We start from the raw sequence: 25,042 nt of genomic DNA, 5'->3' as shown, positions 1-25,042 counted from the left end.
GTCTACGGCCGTGTGCATGAGACCTTAGGGTGCCTTTGCACATGGCAGATTTTGTTACAGAACATCTAGGGCTTGGAAAATGTGCTTACTGCCAAAACCACCCCAATCAAATGATACGTAGATCACAGTTTTGCGCACAGATTTTCAAGTGGAAAATCCACAGACTAAGGGCTCATTCACACGAACGCGTGCTGCCTGTTGCCGTATTGCGGACCGCATTTGCAGATCCGCAATACACGGGCACGGTTCCGTGTGCATTCCGCATCACGGATGAGGACCTATTCACTTCAATGGGACTTCAAAAGATGCGGAAAGCATTCCGTTTGCTGTCCGCATCCGTTGCTCCGTAAAAATTATAGATCATGTCTTATTCTTGTCCATTATGCGGACAATAGGCATTTCTAGAATGGGCCGCTTGTTCCGGTCTGCAATTTTTTTATGCACAGAGGCCCTAGTTATATGGGGGAATCACTTTTATTTTAACCCCTTTCCGACCTCCGCTTTACATGTGCAGTCTATGGGAGCAGCGATCAAACAATTCCATAGTCAAGTCCCCTAAGGTGACTTAAAATAGGTTAAAAGAAATGAAAACAGGTTTTTAAAGCTATATAAAAAATATATATATTATTTATAAAAATTAAAATCAGCCCCTTTGCCCATATTAATAACAAAAATAAACAAGATCATTGCTGCCCACAAATTGCCCATATTATTAAAATACAAATGTATTTATGCCGAATGGTGAACTCCATAATTTAAAAAAATAAAATAAAAATGCGGATTCGCCTTTTTTTGTTGCTTCATCTCCTAAAAAAACTGATCAAAAATATTCCAAAATGGTATCAATAAAAACTACCAATTGTCCAGGAAACCCCTGCCTACTTGGCCACACCCTCTGCCAGTTAGGCTCCACCCACAAGAATGGAGCGCAGGTCGGATTCCTCACGGGGAGGCAGGAGACCTGACTTGGTATTTCATCCTGACAGCCGTGTATGGAGAAGAAGTCGCAGGAATTTCTGAAGCAAATGTGCCACGTGTGAACACTCGCTTATAGGGACCTGCTATGTGAGCAATTACTCCGTATCCTGCTGCAGGGATGCATTGCGCAGCCATGTCCTCAGCCCAGGACAGTTGTCACATTACATCAGCTGCCTGAGTGCCTCCGTCTTCTGCCGAGTTCGGCTTTCAAACGCCGAGCCCTTAGGCATGGCGTGTCACATGACCATGTTAATGACTTGCCATTGGCTAAACCCGGACAGCACTATGGGACTGTGTGACAAGTACATACCTTTACTTGCGGCGTAGAGAGTGGCCGGGGCAGTGGTGGCTCACGTTTGCAGCCACTACTGTGGCACTGGGGTTAGGTACGGCTCCTTAGAGCTATAATGGTGGAGTTGCGGCTTACCACACAATGCAGTGCATTACTACTTACCCGGCTGCCCGGGGTCATATCACAGTCCATCCCGCATATGGGAAGGATGGAGCTGCCCTGTGTGGTCTAGAGCTCCTCCTTATAACTGTGACCGGTAGGTGGCTCTTGTGCGACGGTCCCTGGCTGCAGTGTCCTTCCACTGACTGGAGCAGGAGAGTCACTGACCGTCATGGCACAGCACCCGCTGCACAGTGCGGAGCCAGACCTCTACCGGGACACGTGGGTCCGGTACCTGGGTAAGTCACTAGTGGCAACCTTCCTGCCCTGTCTTCAAGGTGAAGAAGTTACACATCTGCTGCTACAGTACATGTGTCGCTGAAAAGTCGCGCAACATTTTTTGTTATGCTAGTCTATCTATGGCAGGGGTAGGCAAACTCCAGCGGTTGTGAAACTACAACTCCCAGCAGGCATACTTGTTCTGCTCTTCTAAGGACTCTCATAGCAATGAATGAAGCATGCTGGGAATTGTAGTTTCACAACAGCTGGCGTGCCGAAGGTTGCTGATCCCTGGTCTATGGTGTTGCACTTCGACATGCTACCACTGCGATTGCAACCGTCGCAAAATCCATCCAAGTTGGGTTTTTGTGTCACATTCGCAGCAGGGTCGCTGTGTAGCGGTACCCATCTTGTCTCCAGACCCTTAAAGGGGTGTTCCCATCTTGGACATTGGGGACACATTGCTAGGACATACCCCCAATATCTCATAGGTGTGAGTCCCTTAGGGTACTTTCACACTAGCAGCAGGACGGACCCGACAGGCTGTTCACCATGTCGGATCCGGCCTGCCGCTATTTCGCCGTGCCGCCGGACCGCCGCTCTGTCCCCATTGACTATAATGGGGACGGGGGCGGAGCTCCAGTGCAGCACGGCAAGAGGCCGCCGGACTAAAAGTACTGCATGTCCGACTTTTTTTACTCCGACGGCCTCTCACCGCGCACTGCCGTGCTGCGCCGGAGCGCCACCCCCGTCCCCATTATAGTCAATGGGGATGGAGCGGCGGCACGGCGAAATAGCGGCAGGATAGATCCGACAGGGTGAACAGCCTGTCGGGTCCGTCCTGCCGCTAGTGTGAAAGTACCCTTAGAATTAGGGCTGCAGCTAACGATTATTTGAATAATAATGATAATTTAATCGATTTATCTGAAAAAAAACCCACCAAAATTACAAAACAAAGAGGTTTATATGACTTTACTTGAAAAATTATGTTCAAAGGCTAATTAAAACAAATTGTGGATGGCACTGTTATGGGGGATCTGCGGATGACGCTGTTATGGGGGGATCTGCGGATGACGCTGTTATGGGGGGATCTGCGGATGACGCTGTTATGGGGGGATCTGCGGATGACGCTGTTATGGGGGGATCTGCGGATGACGCTGTTATGGGGGGATCTGCGGATGACGCTGTTATGGGGGGATCTGCGGATGACGCTGTTATGGGGGGATCTGCGGATGACGCTGTTATGGGGGGATCTGCGGATGACGCTGTTATGGGGGATCTGCGGATGACGCTGTTATGGGGGGATCTGCGGATGACGCTGTTATGGGGGGATCTGCGGATGACGCTGTTATGGGGGGATCTGCGGATGACGCTGTTATGGGGGGATCTGCGGATGACGCTGTTATGGGGGGATCTGCGGGTGACGCTGTTATGGGGGATCTGCGGGTGACGCTGTTATGGGGGGATCTGCGGGTGACGCTGTTATGGGGGGATCTGCGGGTGACGCTGTTATGGGGGGATCTGCGGGTGACGCTGTTATGGGGGATCTGCGGGTGACGCTGTTATGGGGGGATCTGCGGGTGACGCTGTTATGGGGGGATCTGCGGGTGACGCTGTTATGGGGGGATCTGCGGGTGACGCTGTTATGGGGGATCTGCGGGTGACGCTGTTATGGGGGGATCTGCGGGTGACGCTGTTATGGGGGGATCTGCGGATGACGCTGTTATGGGGGGATCTGCGGGTGACGCTGTTATGGGGGGATCTGCGGGTGACGCTGTTATGGGGGGATCTGCGGGTGACGCTGTTATGGGGGGATCTGCGGGTGGCGCTGTTATGGGGGATCTGCGGGTGGCGCTGTTATGGGGGATCTGCGGGTGGCGCTGTTATGGGGGATCTGCGGGTGGCGCTGTTATGGGGGATCTGCGGGTGGCGCTGTTATGGGGGATCTGCGGGTGGCGCTGTTATGGGGGATCTGCGGGTGGCGCTGTTATTGGAGGAGGATCTGTGGGATGACACTTATTGGATGAGCGATCTGTGTATGCCTAGATAGCTCTATGCTATATGGTCATCCACAGATACCCTTCCCAATAACAGTGCACAGATCCCCTTCCCAATAACAGTGCCAGATCCCTTCCCAATAACAGTGCCATACAAAGATCCCCCTCCCCATAACAGCCCCGGCCCAGCTGCTCACAGCAGACTATTTTGGCAGTAACTTTTAATCAGCGCATCTTTATTACCTTACAATTAAGCTCCAGTAACAGGCAGAGCAGGCGGCATAACGTCACTTACTCACGTGACGCGCCTGCTCCGTCTACTTTATGAATGAAGGAGACGGAGTAGGCGCGTCACGTGAGTAAGTGACGTTACACCGCCGTCTGCTCTGCCTGTTACTGGAGCTTCATTGTAAGGTAAAAGAAGATGTGCTGATTTAAAGTAAACCGCCCGCCCGCATAGCAACGAATCAGCGATTATTCGATTCGTCGCCAATGAATTCCGTTATCGAATATTATCGATAAAGTTGAATAATCGTTGCAGCCCTACTTAGAATGGAGCCTACAAAGTGCAGGGGAGTGCACCGCGCTTATGTCGCCGCCCTCTGTTCATTTTTATGGGAGTGCCATTCTTGGAAGTCCCGTTAAAATAAATGGGAAGCGCACTGCGCAAGCGCGGCCACCACTCCATTAACTTCTTTGGGGCTTACGGAAATAGCAGAGCCAGCGCTCAGCTATTTTTGGCGCCCTCATAGGAATGAATGGAGGGCGGCCGCACATAAGGGGTGCACCCTCCACCACTAAGTATAGAACCTCTGGGACCCCACCTATCAGACATTGGGTTCATGTCCTAGCGATGTGTCCCCAGTGTCCAAGATGGGACAACCCCTTTAAGCTAGGGATACACACTGACAAAAAATGTACAGCTACACCGCAACAAAAGTCAGGTAATGTTTTAAGTAATGATGGTCAGTGGTGCCGCAGTGCAACATACCGCGATGTGACAGCGCCAAAAACCCCCCTGGCTTGGATGGATTTTTTGCATCTGACTTTTCAGCAATAAGAAGTCGCCGTGTAGCCGTAGCCTTACTACAATGGTCACCTGCTGACTATAGATGTAGTAGGTGGCCCCTTTATCCTATGGTCATAAGGTGAGTTCTCAGACAGAGGGCACGGCAGTTGCAGAGAGAGCGGAGCCTCTAGGTGCAATGGCAACGCCCCCGTTTCTCCTAGAGGCTCATTTGCATATATTAAACTTAATTATGAACATGGGACCAACACAGATGTCTTCAGCTGCCAAGTGCACATGTAACTGCTCAGCCAGGTTCATAGGTACAAATCTGCTGACAGATGCCCTGTAACATTCTGTCAAAGTAAGCCAAACAATAGTTGAAACAGTGATGTCACATTTATCAGTCTACGGCAGGGGTGCACAACAGAGCCATGGTTTGCGGCCCCCGCCCTGCTGGGCAGAAACACAGCTGATCCTACAATCAGCTATGTTTCTGCCCAGAGCGCCGCACAGCAGATGGATCACACTGTAGCAGGAGCAGAAAGGGTCCCCGGCTATAAGTGAGAGCGGGGAAGCCGAGGAGAAGACAGAAGCGCTTTATTAGCGCTTCTGCCTTCTCCTCTATGAGCGCTCTGCAGTGTAGACCCAGGAACAGAGGAGCGCTGCCCTGGTACAAAGCCTCCGCAGCAGGCTGGTTTCCCTGTAACTGGGGCTCCTTTGGATGCTCAAGTTACAGTGGTAATAGTACAAAAAAAAGTCACTTATTGTCTCCCAAAGGTCTTCCAGTGACCTCTTGGGGACAAATTATGTGGTAAAAATATATAATAAAAAATGATTTAAAAAAAAGTGAAAAATAAATAAATTAATTAAATAAAAAGGAAAAAGTGCTTAATAAAAGAGTGTTCACTGTCCCACCACAGTCTTTTTATGAAAAAGTGCAACATTTTAAAAAAGTGACAGTGTGCCCCAAAGTCTTTTTATGACCTCTTGGGGGACATATTATGTAGCAGAAATAATATAAAGTAAAAAAAAAAAAAAGATACATAAAAGAAAAAAACACCCACACCAATCAAAACCGTCACCATTACCGCCCCATTCACGTGAAACTTTTCATATTATATAGCAAAACGGCCTACACAAAATAGAGAACTAATTATAATAATTTATTTTGGTGTCAGTTTGCATATTTAAAGAATAAGGAGCTATAGTTTGAAAAAAATATACTTTTTAAAAACGTTTTGTACAGTTTCCCCCAAATAAAAGTTGTTGCAAAAATTATTTTGGTAGTCCAACAAATAAGATAGTTACAACCATTTGAACCACCACGCGTGCTAAATCACAAAAAAGTGTCTGGTCCTTAAGGCCTTTTTGGGCCTGGTCATTCAAGCGTTAACCAATAGGCGCCTTCCCCACTAGCAAGTTAATGTGCTACTTCAGGGCGCCTATACCTGGATTGGCAGGAGATGGTAGTAACCAGTGAGCTCCGTCCTCTGCAGTGAAGGAAAACGCTGATTTATAAATAGGAGGCAGGATGGAAGGAAATGTCACCACTTTTCTGGTAAAAAAAATATTTTTAACAAGTTTCTGCAGCATGGCCTCTGAAATCAAAAATTCATAATTAAATGCTCTACTCCGCTCTGGTCCTCTGCACTGCCTCGATCTTCCGGTTCCTGCTCTGTTTACACTTTTCAGTGCATGGCCATGGTCACTTGCACGGCTCCAATGACTCGCTTCAGCATTGACACGCCGCCTAAGCCAGTCATTGGCTGGAGTGGTGCATGACCATGTCCATGCACTGCCAGTTGTAAACAGCGGAGGCAATTCGAGCAACCAGAGAGGCGGGGAGCAAGTAAGTATAACTCTTCATTTTCAGGGGTTATGCTGCAGCACGATATTTGGGACAATTACTGGGAACAAGTGTTCATAGGAGCGGTCATATCTTATATCTGGCTGGTATAATCGTGCAGCTGATTAGTCGATAAACAAGGAATTGCTCATTTGTCGGCTGATTTGCATATTTTATCAGGACGAAAGATGTCCGATTATCTGCAGCACGACTGTGGCAGTCACTTTGCACTGGCTTGTGCAATAGGCAGATGAGCGCCGATCAACATTTTATTATTTGCGGCCCCTTGAAATAGAGCGATGTGCACCCCTGCCTTAAACCATTGCATTGTTATATGTAAATTGTATTTTGATAAGAATAAATCAAGTTTGGTGTTTTATATAGTCCTTTGGAGAACCCGTAATTTTTTGGATAAGATGCACCAGACTATAAGACGCACCTAGGATTTGGAGGAGGAAAATAAGAAAAAAAATATTTTCCATCAGAGCAGACCCCAGTCCTCATCAGACCCCCATTCTTCGTCAAACCTCAGATCAGACACCTAGCTCCATCAGCCTCAGATCAGACCCCCCAGCCTCCATAAGCCTCAGACCAGACCCCCCCCAGCCTCATTAGCCTCAGATCAAACCCCCAATCAGCCACAGATCGGACCCCCTAGCCTCAGATCAGCTCCCCATCAGACCCTCCCAGCCTCAAATTGGAACCCCATTACCTCGCCTGCACTGCTTCTTCCAGGTCCTGCTTTGCACAGTGAGTAGAGCCAGTGCAGCACTGCGCTTGCCTGCCGCATGCTCATGACCACTTCCATAGCAGAAGCAGTCATTAGCATTCGGACTATAAGAAGCACTGCCACTTTTCCCACACTTTTTTTTGGGGGGGGGGAGTGTCTTATAGTTCCATAAATATGGTAAGTTCATATATGTACAGTAAGCATACTTAGGCTGGGTTTACAAGTAACTGAAAATCCAGTTGAAAAAATCTGCTACAGTTTTTGCCATGTTTCCATAAAATCTGCAACAAAATTGCAAGTAGTACATGTGGATTTTGTTGCAGAAAAGTCAGCGAACTTCACCCTCTCCGTTGCAAATTGTGAAATCCACAGTATAAGGGCTTGTTCACCCGACCATTGCCCCTTCGTGCCCATGCTGTGGACCGCTAATTGTGGTCTGGAATGCACGGGCACTGACCGTGGGCCAGCCGCATGCGGATCGTGGACCCATTCACTTGAATGAGTCCGTGATCCATCCGTTCCGCAAAAAGATAGAGCAAGTTCTATCTTTTTGCCGTGGAGAGGCACGGAACCCCAGGAAGCACTCCGTAGTGGTTCCATTCCATTCGGCATCTCCGGATTCTCCCCATCCGTGATGCGTTATGCACGGTCCGCAATATGGCAACGGAGGGGCAATGGTCGTGTGAACGAGCCCTAATTGACATGCCGCAGATTTCAAATCCACACTGCAGGTCAATTTACTCAGTAGTTTTTGTATGAAGACCACTGTGCTGAATCAACGTGGCAGCTTGTTCATTCTAAGGATGGATGGGTTGGATCCCTGCCGAGTATAAATGATGGAGTACCCCTTAGATGATTCTGGTTGACATCTTCTTTTCCATATGTGTTGATGTAATTCCACATAGCATCTACACCTTCCCGTGCACACAGACGGGAATGTGGTGCCACCCTTTGGTAAACACACCCGAGTTCAATGACCTGAGCTCGCTATCTGTAACCTATTCATACTGTATGTCTGTAATAAAGCCGTATACCCTTCACACACAAGGAGCAGTTTTTTTCAGTCTTGACAAGACTATTTATGGCCCGCAGAAGCACATGATCATCTTACAGGAGAGTGCGGCTAAGTAAAGGTTGTTCTGTACCTGGAACAATGCTATTATCAGCAGTCGCCGGCTTCTTTAACCCTTCCATTGTCTCATCCCTTATGTCGGCTTTTCACTGTGATCAGTAGGGCAGAAGCTGTGGTTCTGATGACTGTAAACCTGACAGATTTTATGCCCTAACAGGTCACAGGGGAATTGTCCCATTTTCATAAAGAGCGACAGAACATCAAATTTGGTACATTCCCAATCACTCCTCTAAATCTCAGAGGAAACACTGTGACAGTACTGCAGACAGTAGAAAAGTAGTATTTGATTTTAAAGCAAATGTAGGAAAGGAGCATTTCACTTGAATGGGTCCGCAATCCGGGAAATGCGTTGCGGAACGGAAGCACTCCATAGTGCTTCCGCAGTGTTTGTCCGTGCCTCCGCACCGCAAAAAAAATATAACTTTTTTTTACGGTGCAGACGGATCACGAACCCATCCCGGCCGCAGCACGGATGTTGCCCGTGCATTGGGGACCGCAAATTGCGGTTCCCAATGCGCGGAACGGCTGTGTGCATAAGGCCTTATTATGTCAAATAACATTTTCAATATCTGATCTTTTTTTGCATAATACTTGAAGGTATAGACTTCTCAGATCCCCACCCATCAGGAGAATAGGTGCCCCGTATCCCAATTTTAAGGTATGCCATAAATGTGTTTTACTGGAATACTTTTAGGCCGGGTTCACACATTTTGTATGTGTTGTGATGTGAAAAGGTACAACAGTATAACTGAATAGGGTTTTATCAAACTAAACATGCAGCAGATTTTCAGATGGCCAGCATGTCCTGTCTGTTGCAGAATTGCCACGGATTTCTCAGTGTTGTTCTTTCCGTCAAGACGACATAGTCCCAACTGGCCATATTGTCAGTCAATTAAGGCCGTTGGTATCAGCCTTAGGGCTCATGCACGCGAATGTATTTTCACGCGCACTCATGTTTCCCAAGTCTAGCCCTGTCAAACCAGGGGAAAGCACTAAAGCTCTAGGGGTGTAACAGTCTGGTGCTCCAAGGTCTCTGGGCTGCCCCTCAGTGCTCTAGTAAGCATATTTGTATATAAATAAATAAAAAATCCGGTTTTCCCATCAATGGTGCAACGTACTGTTATAATCAGGGTATCGTTTTTATCAGTACCATCAAACCTACAAGGCTGTACATCTGGTTTAAGCATGTTGACAGATGGTCTGTAAAGGGGTTGTCCAGCCCTGTATTAACTTTTAATCCCCTCACCGCGGGACCTGTCTGGCGAAGCATACTTACCTGCTCCCCCATGCTGGGTTCTGGGGTCCAGCGCTCTACTACTCATATATTACTGTAGTTCATACTGGTAAATGGAACTCGCAGATTCCTAAAGGGTTTATATTTTTAAGAAGCTCCTCCATGGTGTAAAATAATGTCAATAAGAACCCTGTGGTACAGTATATTGGCCACACATGCACAGTCCTCCTCCAGTTGGTGTCTGTGGGACTGATGCAGATGGCTGAGCACTGGCCCAGATATACTGATCCTATAGATGACGTATGGTAAGGCTATGTTCACCTATCCACCTATTCCGGTTCACCTCACGCATTGCACCCGCGCGGAAAACTCGCACGTGTGAAAGAGGCCTTAGACCCCCAACTCTTTCTTTTGAAGCGCCACCCACTTTCGGCCAAACCTATCTTATTGTCACACATTGGGGAAAAAAGTGTAGAAACCCTAGATGCCAATCCCTTTGTGTACCATCAGGTGGCATCACATTGGGCACCTCTGTATGACTGTTGTGCTGAGTTTAGGCTGTGGTATCACACTCCCACGTACTTCCGGCAGACTACTTGCTCGCCTTAAACTAGCCTATAAGTACTTATGGACGATTAGATATGTTTTACTAAGAATTATTATCTCCAGTTAGGCTGAGGCAACATCTAGACTTTGTTGTCTTACTACAAAAAAAATAATATGCTGCCCATACGGAATACATGGATTAGCTTGAAAATCAAACTTCCAAATCGGTGCAGCCAATTGATTGCTGGAGTGATTTAAAGGCGTTTTCCAAGTGTTCAGTACTGATGACCTATCCTCTAGATAGTATTCAAATAGAAGTTGACGGCAGCATATTCATCCAAATGTCCTTTATTAGTCGTTACTCCATGAACAATGTACAAAAAGGCCAATAAGCATGCTTGACAAAGACTACTGAGTAGTCGAAACGTTGCTGCTTTTTATTGCCCTTTTTGTACATTGTTCATGGAGTAACGGCTAATAAAGGACGTTTGGATGAATACGCTGCCGTCAACTTCTATTCGAATACTTACATATGGATTACCGTGGATCCGGTGCCATGGACGGGCTGTTGCATGCCTAGAAGAGTCAGTAAGGTACACTAGAGCTGCTCTCTACATTATTTATTTTGCTATCCTCTAGATAGGTCAGCAATATCTGATCGGTGGGGGTCTGATTTCCAGTATCCTCACAGATCTGCTGTTGGAAGAGGTCCCTGCTCTCCAGTGAGCGCCATGGCTTCCTCACACCTTACAAAGCACAGTGCCGCCCACTGGATAGTGGCTGTGTTTGGTATTACAGCTCAGCTCCATTACCTTGAAAGGAACTGAGATTCCTAGGCCACGTGACTAATGTACGGTGACATCTAGGAAGATGCCACGCTGCTTACCGGAGGACCACTATCTCTTCAACACCGATCAAATATTGATGACCTCTCCTCAGGATAGGCCATCTATAACAAAATCCCAGAAAACCCCTCTAACCTCTAGAGATTAAGCAGTGATTTTATTTTTAAGAGATTTTCTTGTTGCTCTATGGAGGAAAAAGTGGCCTGGAAATCACTCTGAAATCCCAGCATGTATTTATTAAAAAAGTAATCGCTAGCTACTCACTTGACTGCAGCGATTTTTATCTCTAGCATTTAAGGTGCTCCAGCAATACTTGTGTATTTGCTGCGATTTTCAAGCCGCTCGATGCATACCCTGTGGACAGCGATTTCACAGTGATATTTTTTTTTTTTTTTTTAAGGTGTTAAAAATAATGTCTAGGTCCAGCCTCAGCCATATTGTAGAAGTGGTTACTATACATTTAGTTTGAGATGCAGATCATATCTGCACTGTGCAGTGTTGTAGATACATCATTGACTTTCCTCCTGCAGTTTTACGTGGGTCTAATGTAGCAGACACGAGCCAGGACTTCCCATTATTAATTCATGTTTGATGAGCTCAAAGCCATGAAAGCATTTTAAGAAAATAAAAACTTTAGGGGGAGATTTATCAAAGTCCGACGTTTTACCAGTTCCGTGATTTACACGTGGACCTATTCATATCTATGGGGGCCGCAAAAATGCACACGGATGTCATTACATATTATAGAGCATTATCCATTTTGCGATTAAGAATAGGCATTTCCACAATGGGGGCCGAGAAAATTTAGGAATGCTCATGGCCGGTATCCGTATTTAGTGGATCCAAAGCAGTGAAGCACAAAGCAGTCTTCCCCATTAAGTCAGTCAATAGATCTCGGCGCTATTGCATGTTGCCCACTGAAGATGATAGAAGCAGGGATATTATATTACTAGAACCATACCCCTGGCATAAAACTCTAGGGTACAAGCCATACCAGTCAATGACATCTGCACACGGCTGGTGAACACACACACAAGATCCGCATGAATTTCCATGCGGATTTACGTGCATTTCTGCAGCATTTCCACACCATAATCCTCAATGTCTAATTGTGGTATTTGATGCGGTTTTGCCACAAATCTCATCCTTCCATTGAAAAGGGTGAAATCCACAGCTAAAACCACAAACATAATTGAGATGAAGTTTATTTTGAAATTTGCACAGCAGGTCAATTTCCGCATTTGGTACTGTACTACGCTGCGGTTTTTCCAGCACATATTCCACAACGTTTGCAGGCGGCCTAAGGGTGGTGTCACACACAGCTGTTTGTTTAAGTTTTGATTGCAGATTTTTAACCCACATCTAGATGCAGGTTGGAAAAGAGAAATATTCTGTATGGAGATGCAACGAGCCGGGTTCACAGGGGAAACACATGAGGCTCACGGTGGGCCAATGGGGGTAGTAGTTCATGTACTCACGGTTAGCAGAGCCTCCCTGGGCCAGCAGTGGATGGGAAGATGGCACTAAATCCTCAGGGGCACACTCTATTGCAGGGAACACCAGCCAGATGGAAGTTGAGGTGCCCTTGATAGTATAGGTGTTTAAGGTGCTTTGGTGGCTGGGCCCCCGTGACGCCAGCACCGTAAGGTGAAAATGTTGAGTGTAGTAGTAGAAATGATGATGAGTCGGTTGTGATCAAATAGTTGAACATTTTCTGAATCAATTGTCTTCAGGTAGTCAGTACAGATACAGTTCATTTGTATGGCATGAGTGATGACTCAGAAATGGGTTCAGTAGTATTCCTTTTATCAGGTTTAGGCAATTGTCAGTTGAGGAGTTCTCTTTGAGGCCTCCTGCACACAAACGTGTGCGCCCCGTGGTCGTGCTGCGGCCCGTCCGTGGGGCAGCAGATTGCGGACCCATTCACGTTAATGGGTCCGCGATCCAGCCGTTCCACAAAAAGATAGGACATGTTCAGTCTTCTGCTACATTATTTGCAAAATGCTCTCAGGTTTTTTGGTTTCCACATCTCGGAAGGCTTCTAGTTAATAAGGACAATTCTGCGCACTAATTATCCATTCGTGTCCCGGCCCTCCTAAAGTTGCTCTCAGGCACTTGTGAGGTCCTTATGCTGGATTCAGCTGTAACCCTCACTAGGCTCACTTCATATTTAGACAGACGTATGGTTTTGTGCTTTGCTGCTCTAGATAAATGTTTGCTGTACTCCCTTAGCTTGGCCAGAAATAAGGAGTAGAAATAGCAGACTACATGGTGGACGATGCCTGTTTCTTTCCTCCTCTCCTTCACTACACTGAACTAACTGAATTCACTTCCTGTTAACTATTAGCAAACCCCTGGCCATACATATTATGTGGCGCCAGCACCACCTAGGGGCGATGGGTGTAATTGCATTGCCAGCCTGATAAATAGGAAAATACCATACATTGCAGATACATTAGATAAATAGGCAGATGTTTAAAGTGTCCCGTTTACACACATATGTGGGACGCTGCAGAGAAAAGTATCAAATTCAGTCCCATTACCACAGGTGTACAAAATCCAGCCCTAACCATGCAGTCTGCCTTTACAGACATTTGTGAAATAATGGCTTGTTCTAAAGGGCTCAGTGAATTCCAGTGTGGTGCTGTAAGGCCACCTGCATATGATGCAGATTAAGTGCGGTTTTTTTCAAGTGGATTATCTCATGTACACTTTGCTTTTTTTCTTCTGTGCGAAAATTGACCTGCCGTATGGATTTTAAAATTATGATTATTTGTGTAATCTAAGGCTCCATTCCAGAGTTATGATACGGCGTCACCATTGCTCTTGTTTCAACCAAGCTCCACTCATTTCTCTGGCCAGCCCCTCCCTCGCTGCTCTGATTGACAGGGTCAGGCAGTGCAAAGGCAGCAAGGGAGGGGCTGGTTGCAGAAATAAGGGAGGGGGGGGGGGGGGGGGGACCAGAGCACTGGTGATACCCTCATTGCACAAAATGCCTAATTTGCATATTAAGAAAACATAACTACTCAAAAGAAAAAAACATTGTTTTAATCAGGTGAACCTCAACTGTGTGTCTAGGCCAGGGATGGGCAACTCCCAGTCTGCCTACAGCAGGGCATGATGGGATTTGTAGTTTTACAACAGCTGGAGAGCTGCCGTTTGCCCATCCCTGGTCTAGGCTAACACTTTGATAGGGAGGTTGCTGGTGACGGATTCCTTTTAGGGTCCATTCACACGACTGTATGAAAGGGTCCGCAGCCGTTCCTAAATTTTGCGGAACGGGTGCAGACCCATTAATTTCAATGGGGCCACAAAAGATGTGGACAGCACACAGTGTACTGGCCTCATCCGTAGTCCCATTCCGCGGCCCCGCAAGAAAGATAGCTCTTGTCCTATTCTTGCACGCAGTCATGGAGAAGAATAGGCATTTCTATCACAGGGTCAGCCATGTACGGTCCGCAAAATGCGGAACGCACATGGCTGGTGTCCGTCTTTTGTGAATCTGCAATTTGCGAACTGCAAAACACTTGTTGTGACTGGACCCTTAAAGGGAGTCTGTCAGCAACTTTACATGTTTTAAACTGCTCACACTGCTATGTGGGAGACATATACAGAAAACACAAGATACCTTTCTTTGGCTTTTCTGAGTCTGTAAAGCGCCAAAAATGAACTTTGAAGTATATGCAAATGAGGGCAGCACATGGGCAAACCCCCAGGCGTTACATGTGGATAAATCCTCCCCCTGTTTACCTTTCAGCTAGCCCTGTATCTTCTTCGACATCTGAACTCCTTTGCCTGCGCACATCACTGCCAGGCACTGTACACTACCCCCTGTGGGCAGCGGCATAGTGGAATGTAGTGCCCATGCACCATGCACCATTTAAAGCCGCAAAATCAGAGAACATGAAAGAAGTAGATCAAGAGCAGCACTGGAACCTAGAGAATAGTCCATCTGGAGGGTAGTTTACAGAGCATGCCCCGGCCTGGCAGTGATGTGCGCAGGCGCAGCATTTCAGATGTCAAAGAGAGTGACGTCAGGAGGATACAAGGCTGGCTCAAAGCTAAACAGGGGAGTTATCCACACCGACACATTTAGTATAAACATCATCCCTGGGCACTTGCAATGTTCATTTGTAGCTTTAGAGACTTTGTTTCCTGTATGTATGTCCCACATGGAGGTTGGACCCCCGCTGATGTGATATTGATCACCTATACTGAGGATAGGTCATCAATATTAAATTCCTGGATAACCGCTTTAAGAAGAATAAACACTAGTTTATAATTTTTCTATCTTTCAGGCTATGCCAATGAAGTTGGTGAATCATTTCGTGCCCTGGTACCTAAAGCTCTTGTTTGGGCAACATATGGTGTAGCCACAGCCTATGTAACTGCAGATGCAGCAGATAAAGGGCGCAAAGCAGCTCAGGTATTTCGTCCTGGTTAATTACTGATTTTTTTTATTTTTAAGATGGATTACGCCAGGCTCTAACATAATGCTGGCCACAATTTATGGTGGTATGTAGTTAATACAAAGAACTGTAAATGCATGACACAGGGATGGTGCGGGCATAGCCTCTGCTAAAATGGCTGGGTCCAGAGACTGACCTCGACAGTTCAATATCTTAAATGGCGTAGTCAATGTCAGACCTCAGGGGTTAACAATTTAGATGCCAAGATGTTGAAGTTAAAGATTTTTATTTTATTTTTAAATGCGTATCACTTCACACTTTAGTTGGGCAATACTAAATCTAAACATTTCATTTAAGTGTGTGTATTACCTTCTCTGTCTACAGGCAAACACTGATGGTCCAGGTCGGACAGCAGATATCACGGTGGCTGTGGTAGATACCTTTGTGTGGCAAGCTCTTGCATCTGTGGCCATTCCTGGATTTACCATCAACCGGCTATGTGCTGCTTCTCTTTACTTGATGGGACGTGTCACCCGCTGGCCGCTCCCAGTACGCAAGTGGGCTACGACTGCAATAGGACTCAGCGCTATTCCTGTCATTATAACACCAATAGACAGGTGGGTGTTACTGTAGTGTTATGGTCTCTAAAGGGGGTGGACAAGAGCTTCCCAATAAGGCTAGAATCACATGTAGTTCTTGAGCCAAAGCTAGAAGTGGATGGAGACGCATACTTCCTTACTTAAGAGTTGTCCACTTTATTTATAATTTATGTCCTACCCTCAGGATAGGTCATCAATATCAGACTGGCAGGGGTAACACCTGGCACCCCCGCCAATCAGCTGTATAAAGACAGAGCAGCGCTTATACAAGCTCTACCTCCTCTTTCTTGTTTACCTGCTCGCCATTGCAACCACAGCCAGGGGTGGACTGGGAACTTAAAATAGCCCTGGGGAAAAATCTAAAAGTGGCCCCCTGTTGTAGGAGGGTGTAAATTGACAGGAAGCAGCGCAACGTAAGTAGAAGGGTTCAGCAAGACCATAGCGCAGCACAATATATTGCCCCAAAGTCTTTTGCTCTGTGGGGGCCCATCAATAGCTGCCATTTTATGTTCTCTTTCAGTTGTCTCTGATTAACATATGGGGCAGGGGTGAGGTGAGATGTGGGCCATAACAGTTGAATTTAGGAGGGCATGTTCAGTCACTGGCTGGGTACATGATTACTTGATACTTGCAGCATTAATTACCACATTATGTACCCAGCCAGCGGCAGATAGGAGGGGTTGGGAAGCCCCCTGGGAAAATGCCCTGTAAGGTCAATGGCAAATCTGCCCCTGACCACAGAGGTGAGCAGGTGCAATTACAAGTAAGCTGTCCCATTCTCTTCAATGGGATGGATCCTTTCCATTCAAATGTATAGAAACGAGTCATCCTGTTGAAGTGAATGGGACGGCTTACTCGTAACTACCACCGCTCACTGCTGTGGTTGCAACGGCGAGCAGGTAAACAATGAAGAGAAGGTAGCACTTGTACGAACACTGCTCTCCTTAAACAGCTGATTGTCAGGGGTGCCTAGGCTGAGGATAGGTCAATTTAGGGCTGCAGCTATCGATTATTAATTGGTAGAATACATTATTACAAAAATTGAGTACTCCAAGAAAAAAAAAAAATTATTAAAAGAACGTTTTCCTTTATAAAAACTCAGACCCCCGCCATCAGCTTCTCCCTCCCACAGTCTCACCATCTTCCCCTCCTAGCCACAAGTCCCCAGCGCCAGTGAAATAAAATGCATACCTCTCCTGTAGGAGCGTTGCCGACACTCCAGAGATAATCTTCACGCGCTGCACTGGGACCTGACTGTATGTCAGGATCCAGTGCGGTGCGGGCCAGCGGGAGACCATGGAGCGTGAGTAATAGCAAGCGCTGTACTCACTCAGTGGTCACATGGCACAAACAAATCCTCAATGCAAAAAGTTTGTATCAAGTAATCGTTTTAGCCATAATCAATATAAAGCAGACAATCCTCCTAGTATACCTTTCTGGCTTTGGCTCAAAAAAAAAAAAAAAAGTGTGCATGCAACTACCCTGGTGGCCCTTAGACGAAATTTGCTCTGCCATTTTTTCCCCCTCACAGGAAAACAAAACTGCATGCTGTTTTTATACCGCTTTCACAAATAGGTTTTTGCTGGCTTTAAACACCAGCTTCATGGTAACTGAAGGTCTTTGGTAAACACAATATGTAGGATGTACAAAATGTTATTTGCTAATGGATTTTCAAAATTAGATTGTGTTTTTTTTATTTTTTATTTCCATTTCAAAAACACAGCATGTTGTAGTTTGCTTGTTTGTTTACATCTTTCACTGTAGGGAAAAAAAATAAAAAATTATATATATATATAAAAAACCACCAGTGCAAAGTTAGTGTGCAAAGAACCCTTGGAGATTTTTTTTTTTCGTGGCATCTTTCAAAACCAGTGTTTGAGCAGCATTTCACTCTATAGAGGAAATGAAAAATCCCTAAAGCTCCAATATGCTGCATTTTGAATTAAAAAAACAAACAAAAAACAAATAGGGGGGAGAAAAAAATAAAATAAAGTGCCACCATGCAGAAAATACTTATCTATCCTGCTTTTTTTAAATCTCAGACTTTAACACCTAGTGCTGATATTTGTACCTTAAAGACCACAGGGTTGGCCCCTGTGGAAATCAGAATCCAAGTAGGAGTGAGATTTCCACAATGGACAGGATCACTGCTCCTTTTAATAATTTATAATGCTGAGAGTCTCTGCCTGACCTCATTTCTACAGAATTCGGCCTCTTGCACACGACAGTGTTGGGGAATCTCGCTCACACAGTGCCAGTTTTCCACACCAAACATGCTTGTCTGACAGGGGCCTTTAAGTGCAGAAAACATCACAAAATACCCATGTTTTCACTCTAAGGCCTCTTGCACACGACTGCAGATCCTTAACACAGATACTGGCAACGTGCTTTTTTTTATTCTATAGAAATGTCCTATCCAGGTCAGTTTTGCAGACGTTTTCTCTTTGCCAGGCAGCAGAATGGACATATGGATGCAGACAGTGCCATCCACGTTATTTGCACCCATCGAAATAAATTGTTGCAGATCAAAAATAGTCATGTGCATGGGGCCTGAAACAAGTGTCTAACACTTTCTATGCAGTGCACTTTATTTGTATGACAAAGTAAGCAGCACAGCATCATAGCAATCAATGACGCCGTGAACTCAGCAGAACGACAGGCTGGGTTTTCACAAGCCGTGGTCTACATGTGTGTGAATGAGGCCTTAGTCTGAACCAGGTAACCGCATGGGGGAGCCTCCTGCAGCCTTACACAGCATGTACTATCCAGTAGCACAGGAACTGGTGTTACAGGGGCAGAGCCCCTCCTTAAAGCCCTCCATGGAAGTTCCCATTTCCTATCCTGGATTGATGCAGTCTCAAGGGTGCAGTCATGGGCATAGGGGAAATAGGTAATTTTCAATTATTTTTTTTTTTTTTAAAGGCTGCTGTTTACTGACCATTAAAATACAACAGCCATGTGACTAGCTCCATAGACTAATTGGTTCTGAAAACAATTTTCATTGTTGTGTGAATGAGCCCTTAGGGTACCTACACAAAAACAGGAGAAAATAAGTTTTCCACGGCCATTTTGCATCCGCTTTCCAGTCATCCATTTTTAACAGCCATTAATAGGATAATAGCATATTGTGATAAAGTTCATTATTTTCTGTAATGTACTGATAAACATTAGACTTTCATACATTTTAGATTCATTACACACCAACTGAAGTAGTTCAAGCCTTTTATTGTTTTAATATTGATGATTTTGGCATACAGCTCATGAAAACCCAAAATTCCCATCTAAAAAAATTTGCATATCATGAAAAGTTTCACTAAACGAGCTATTAACCTAATCATCTGAATCAACTAACTCTAAACACCTGCAAAATATTCCTGAGGCTTTTAACCCCTTAAGGACATAGGACGTACCGGTATGCCCTATTTCCCGAGTCCTTAAGGACCCGACTTAAAATCGGAATTCCGGCACCGTGGGGGTTAATCGGAACAGGACGCCGGCTGTTCAGACCTGCGGTTTTCTGCGTTTCCGGTCCATTCGGGTGTCCTGTGACCTGATGAACCGGAAAAAGACTGCGATCGGTGGCATAATTATACACCAATCGCAGTCCGAAGATTTGGAGAGGCGGTGCTGGCCCTGGTGCTGAACACCGCTGTCCAGGGTGCCGATTGGTGCAGGGGAGAGAGGCACAAGATTCAAACTTCCTGCGCTCCTCTCTCCCCTCCTCTTCCGGTCCAGCACCCTGACCGTGCAGCATCGTCCAGCTCCTGCGTTCCTCCCCCCCCCCCCCCCTAATCGGCATCCATCACCCTCCTGCACCCATCGCCACCCAGGTAGGTTAGGGTCAGTGAGGGAGAGGCACCGTTAGGCAGGGAAAGAAGGGGGGGGGGGGGGGAGAAAGTACTTTTATTCCAAACTTCCATCTAACCCTAACCCAGAATGTCCTTTACCAGACCCCACTGTACAGTATGGTCATGACATGTCACCGGTTTGAGGCCATCCGGAAATGTCTCCATTATTCCGATAATGCAGCATGTCCACCCTGCGGTGATACGGCCGGTCATCGATCACTTTGGGGCCAAATTCATGGAGGCCTATGTACCTGGAAGGGAGGTCACGGTTGATGAGTCTCTCGTTGCGTTCAAGGGGAGACTCAGTTTCCGCCAATATATTCCCACAAAGCGGGCGAGGTATGGCGTGAAGCTATACAAAATTTGTGAGTACCTCAGGGTACACTTACAAATTTCATGTGTACGAGGGGCAAGATTCCTGTATTCAACCCCCAGAATGTCCCCCCACCTCTGGGTGTTAGTGGGAAACTCGTGTGGGACCTTATGTACCCACTGCTGGATAATGGTTACCACTTGTACGTGGATAACTTATACCTTGCTGCCAGATCCACGTCTGCTTGTGGGACCGTGCAGAAAAATCAATGCGGCCTCCCTGCCTACCCCCTCCAGGTACCTATCCCCAGGGGTGAGACCTGTGCACTTACCAGTGGAAACCTGTTGCTGGTCAGGTATAAGGACAAGAGGGATGTCCTTATGCTGCCCACAATCCACGGTAACAGCACCACCCCAGTCTCTGTGCGAGGTACCGCGGCAACGGTCCTCAAGCCCGATTGTATCGTTGACTACAAATCGGTATATGGGAGGAGTTGATCAGAGAGATCAAGTCCTCACGCCATATAACGCCATGTGCAAAACCTGGGCATGGTACAAAATAGTTGCGGTCTACTTGGTACAGGTTGCCATGTACAACTCTTTTGTACTATCCCGAAGCGCTGGCAGCACAGGGACATTCCTCCAATTCTATGAGGCAGTCCTCAAGGAACTGATCTTTTTGGACCGGGAAAGAGCAGGCCGGAGTACCTCGGGAACTGGAGGCGCCCGGATTGTCCCTGGTCAACACTTTCCAGGTGTGGTCCCCCATACTGGAAAGAAGGGACGAACCCAAAAAAAAAGTGCAGAGTGTGTCACAAGAGGGGGATACGGAAGGACACCACTACTCAATGCGACACGTGCCCCGATCATCCAGGCCTCTGCATTATTGATTGCTTCAGGGAGTATCACACTTCCATGGAGTACTAAATTTTTATAATCCAACAGTCCACTAGAGCAGTGTTTCCCAACCAGTGTGCCTCCAGCTGTTGCAAAACTACAACTCCCAGCATGCCTTGACAGCCTTTGGCTGTGCGGGCATGCTGGGAGTTGTAGTTTTGCAACAGCTGGAGGCACACTGGTTGGGAAACACTGCACTAGAGAACATAAAACACTATGGCTCTCAGACTGGAGACACGGAAACAATTTCTTTCCCCCAAAAAATATTAGTTTTAGTGCAGGCATCCTCAAACTGCGGCCCTCCAGATGTTGTAAAACTATAACTCCCAGCATGCCCAGACAACCTACAGCCATCAGCAGGGCATGGTGGGAATTGTAGTTTTACAACATCTGGAGGGCCGCAGTTTTAGGATGCCTGCTTAGTGCCTCCAAAGTCTGGGAGCCATACATATTGGGCATCGTCGCGTGCGTAAAAGTCATCGCTATAAAAATAACTTTTGACCAAACGCCTCGGATGAACGGTGTTAAAAATATAAAATAAAAACTGTGCCAAAACACCCATTTTTTTCAATTTGAATCCATTTTGCCAGTAATAAAGCAAGGGTTAACAGCCAAACAAAACTAAATATTTATTGCCCCGATTCTGTAGTTCGCAGAAACACCCCATATGTGGTCGTAAACGGCTATATAGCCGCACGGCAGGGCATAGAACGAAAGGCACTCCATACGGTTTCTGGAAGGCAGATTTTGATGGACAGTTTTTTTTTGACACCATGTCCCATTAGAAGCCCCCCCTGATGTAGCCTAGACTAGAAACTCCATCTGACCCCATCTAAGAAACTACACCCCTTAAGGTATTCAAAAGTTACTTTACAGACTTAACCCTTTAGGTGTTCCACAAAACTAAATAGCTTATGTAGAAACAATTTTAGAATAATTTTTTTGTTACAGTGCCTCAAAAAAAAGTAATATAGAGCAACCAAAAATCAAATTTACCCCAAAAAGAGTCCCAAAACCACCTTATCCCGTAGTTTCCTAGATGGGGTCACTTTTATGGAGTTTCTACTCTAGGGGGTGCATCAGGGGGTACATGGTGTAAATAAACCAGCCCAGCAAAATCTGCCTTCCAAAAACCATATGGTGTTCCCCTTCTATGTCCTGCCGTTTAGCCAAACAGTAGTTTACGACCACATATGGGGTGTTTCTGCAAACTACAGAATCAGGGCAACCCATTTTGAGTTTTGTTTGGCTGTTAACCCATTTTTTCCAGTAATAAAGTAAGGGTTAAAATGGAAAATTTTCCAAAATATAGAAATTTCAAAATTGTTTCTCCATCTGCCATTAACTCTTGTGGAAGACCTAAAGGGTTAATAAAGTTTGAAAAAACAGTTTTGAATACTTTGAGGGGTGTAGTTTCTAGAATGGGGTCATTTTTGGGAGGTTTCTATCATCTAAGCCTCACAATATGACCAAACCTGAACGGTCCATAAAAAGTGGGATTTTGAAGATTTCTGAAAAATTTCAAAATTTGCTTCTAAACTTCTAAGCCTTGTAACATCCCCAAAAAATAAAATATATATCATTCCCAAAATGCTACAAACATGAAGTAGACATATGGGGAATGTAAAGTCATCACAATTTTTGGGGGTATTCCTATGTATTACAGAAGTAGAGAAACTGAAACTTTGAAATTTGCTAATTTTTCAAAATTTTTGGTAAATTTTTTTGCATAAAAAAATAAAATTAACTTTGACCCAATTTTAGCAGTGTCATGAAGTACAATATGTGACGAAAAAAATCAATCTTAGAACGGCCTGGGTAAGTCAAAGCGTTTTAAAGTTATGAGCACTTAAAGTGACACTGGTCAGATTTGCAAAAAGTGGCCTGGTCCTTAAGGGGTTAAAAACTCCCAGCCTGGTTCATTACTCAAAACCGCAATCATGGGTAAGACTGCCGACCTGACTGCTGTCCAGAAGGCCATCATTGACACCCTCATGCAAGAGGGTAAGACAAAGAAATTTCTGAACGAATAGGCTGTTCCCAGAGTGCTGTATCAAGGCACCTGAGTGGGAAGTCTGTGGGAAGGAAAAAGTGTGGCAGAAAACGCTGCACAACGAGAAGAGGTGACCGGACCCTGAGGAAGATTGTGGAGAAGTACCGATTCCAGACCTTGGGGGATCTGCGGAAGCAGTGGACTGAGTCTGGAGTAGAAACATCCAGAGCCACCGTGTGCAGGAAATGGGCTACAGGTGCCGCATTCCCCAGGTCAAGCCACTTTTGAACCAGACACAGCGGCAGAAGCACCTGACTTGGGCAACAGAGAAGCAGCACTGGACTGTTGCTCAGTGGTCCAAAGTACTTTTTTCGGATGAAAGCAAATTTTGCATGTCATTTGGAAATCAAGGTGCCAGAATCTGGAGGAAGACTGGGGAGAGGGAAATGCCAAAATGCCTGAAGTCCAGTGTCAAGTACCCACAGACAGTGATGGTCTGGGGTGCCATGTCAGCTACTGGTGTTGGTCCACTGTGTTTATCAAGGGCAGGGTCAATGCAGCTAGCTATCAGGAGATTTGGGAGCACTTCATGCTTCCATCTGCTGAAAAGCTTTATGGAGATGAAGATTTCATTTTTAAGCACGACCTGGCACCTGCTCACAGTGCCAAAACCACTGGTAAATGGTTTACTGACCATGGTATTACTGTGCTCAATTGGCCTGCCAACTCTCCTGACCTGAACCCCATAGAGAATCTGTGGGATATTGGGAAGAGAAAGTTTAGAGACGCAAGACCCAACACTCTGGATGAGCTCAAGGCTGCTATCGAAGCATCCTGGGCCTCCATAACACCTCAGCAGTGCCACAGGCTGATTGCCTCCATGCCACGCCGCATTGAAGCAGTCATTTCTGCAAAAGGATTCCCGACCAAGTATTGAGTGCAGAACTGAACATATTTGAAGGTTGACTTTTTTTGTATTAAAAACACTTTTATTGGTCGGATGGAATATGCTAATTTTTTTAGATAGGAATTTGGAGTTTTCATGAGCTGTATTCCAAAATCATCAATATTAAAACAATAAAAGGCTTGAACTACTTCAGTTGTGTGTAATGAATCTAAAATATATGAAAGTCTAGTGTTTATCAGTACATTACAGAAAATAATGAACTTTATCACAATATGCTAATTTTTTTTAGAAGGACCTGTATTATGTTCCCCCTCCCCAGTAGTAAAAAAAATTTAAATTTGCTGTTGTGTGACCTTAGATCAGTGATAAGCAGCACAAGAGCTCTCCGTCAGACAGCAGTTGTAGGATTAGCTCCTTCAGAGCACTTTAAGCATCGAGATATCAGATGGTGTTTGGCACACAAATGTACATTGAACATTAGCATCCGAGATTAGTCCATAGTAAGGGCACCAAATACTTATCTGAGCACAGTACTGTGTCAAAAATCCAACTAAGGAGCCATTCACAGCCCAAACATGGGCTTATCTGACCCAAAATGCTGCGTGTTCCAGTCAGGTAAACCCATGGTACATGATTGTCATGGCTCTTTGAATCAGTTTATGCGAAACTGTTGTAGTCCAACTAACTATACACGTTTCATTCTTCAGATCAGTGGACTTGTTGCTGGACTCAAGCCTTCGGAAACTCTATCATACACATGACAAGAAGCCGGCTGAGTCTCGGCCTACTTAATGCATCATTGCTTCTGAATATCAAGAATTAACCAGAGGAGGATTTCAAGATCAAGTGCCGCACTGGACAGGACTATTCCTACTATCCAGTTTCTGAACTATGCAACAATAAAGCCAACAGCCTAATTAACTTAATTGGTTGGGGTGAAGGGTCAGGGCTAATGGACGTGGAATAAAGAGGGTTTTCTAGGATCAGTTTCTCCAGTATACAATTTATTGTGGTTGAGTGGAGTGTTTAATTTAAAAACATGCTGTAATAATGATCAAGTGACATAGTGAGAAAGATTTTTATTTAAGAT

At 45.7% G+C, this 25,042-nt stretch overlaps 1 protein-coding gene across 1 annotated transcript; it reads left to right on the top strand.

The window, feature by feature from the left end:
• Window positions 1–1,311: 1,311 nt before the first annotated feature.
• On the top strand, window positions 1,312–24,935 carry MTFP1 (mitochondrial fission process 1). The gene is made up of 4 exons (XM_044288514.1): window positions 1,312–1,668; window positions 15,286–15,413; window positions 15,781–16,013; window positions 24,660–24,935. Exons 1-4 carry the CDS (start codon window positions 1,602–1,604, stop codon window positions 24,742–24,744), a joined length of 513 nt encoding a protein of 170 aa, XP_044144449.1. The 5' UTR covers window positions 1,312–1,601; the 3' UTR covers window positions 24,745–24,935.
• Window positions 24,936–25,042: the final 107 nt, after the last annotated feature.

The sequence above is a fragment of the Bufo gargarizans genome, chromosome 1 (assembly GCF_014858855.1).
Source record: "Bufo gargarizans isolate SCDJY-AF-19 chromosome 1, ASM1485885v1, whole genome shotgun sequence".
Lineage (NCBI taxonomy): Eukaryota > Metazoa > Chordata > Amphibia > Anura > Bufonidae > Bufo > Bufo gargarizans.
The sequence above is the reverse complement of the archived record's forward strand: the minus strand, read 5'-3'. Positions and strand labels throughout refer to the sequence as shown.

Bases quoted from the DNA above. Each gene is read 5' to 3' on its own strand.
- MTFP1 (XM_044288514.1), top strand. From the start codon at position 1,602: ATGGCACAGCACCCGCTGCACAGTGCGGAGCCAGACCTCTACCGGGAC. The intron at 1,669-15,285 runs GTAAGTCACTAG...TCTATCTTTCAG, and splicing joins CACGTGGGTCCGGTACCTGG to GCTATGCCAATGAAGTTGGT. The intron at 16,014-24,659 runs GTGGGTGTTACT...TTCATTCTTCAG, and splicing joins ATTATAACACCAATAGACAG to ATCAGTGGACTTGTTGCTGG.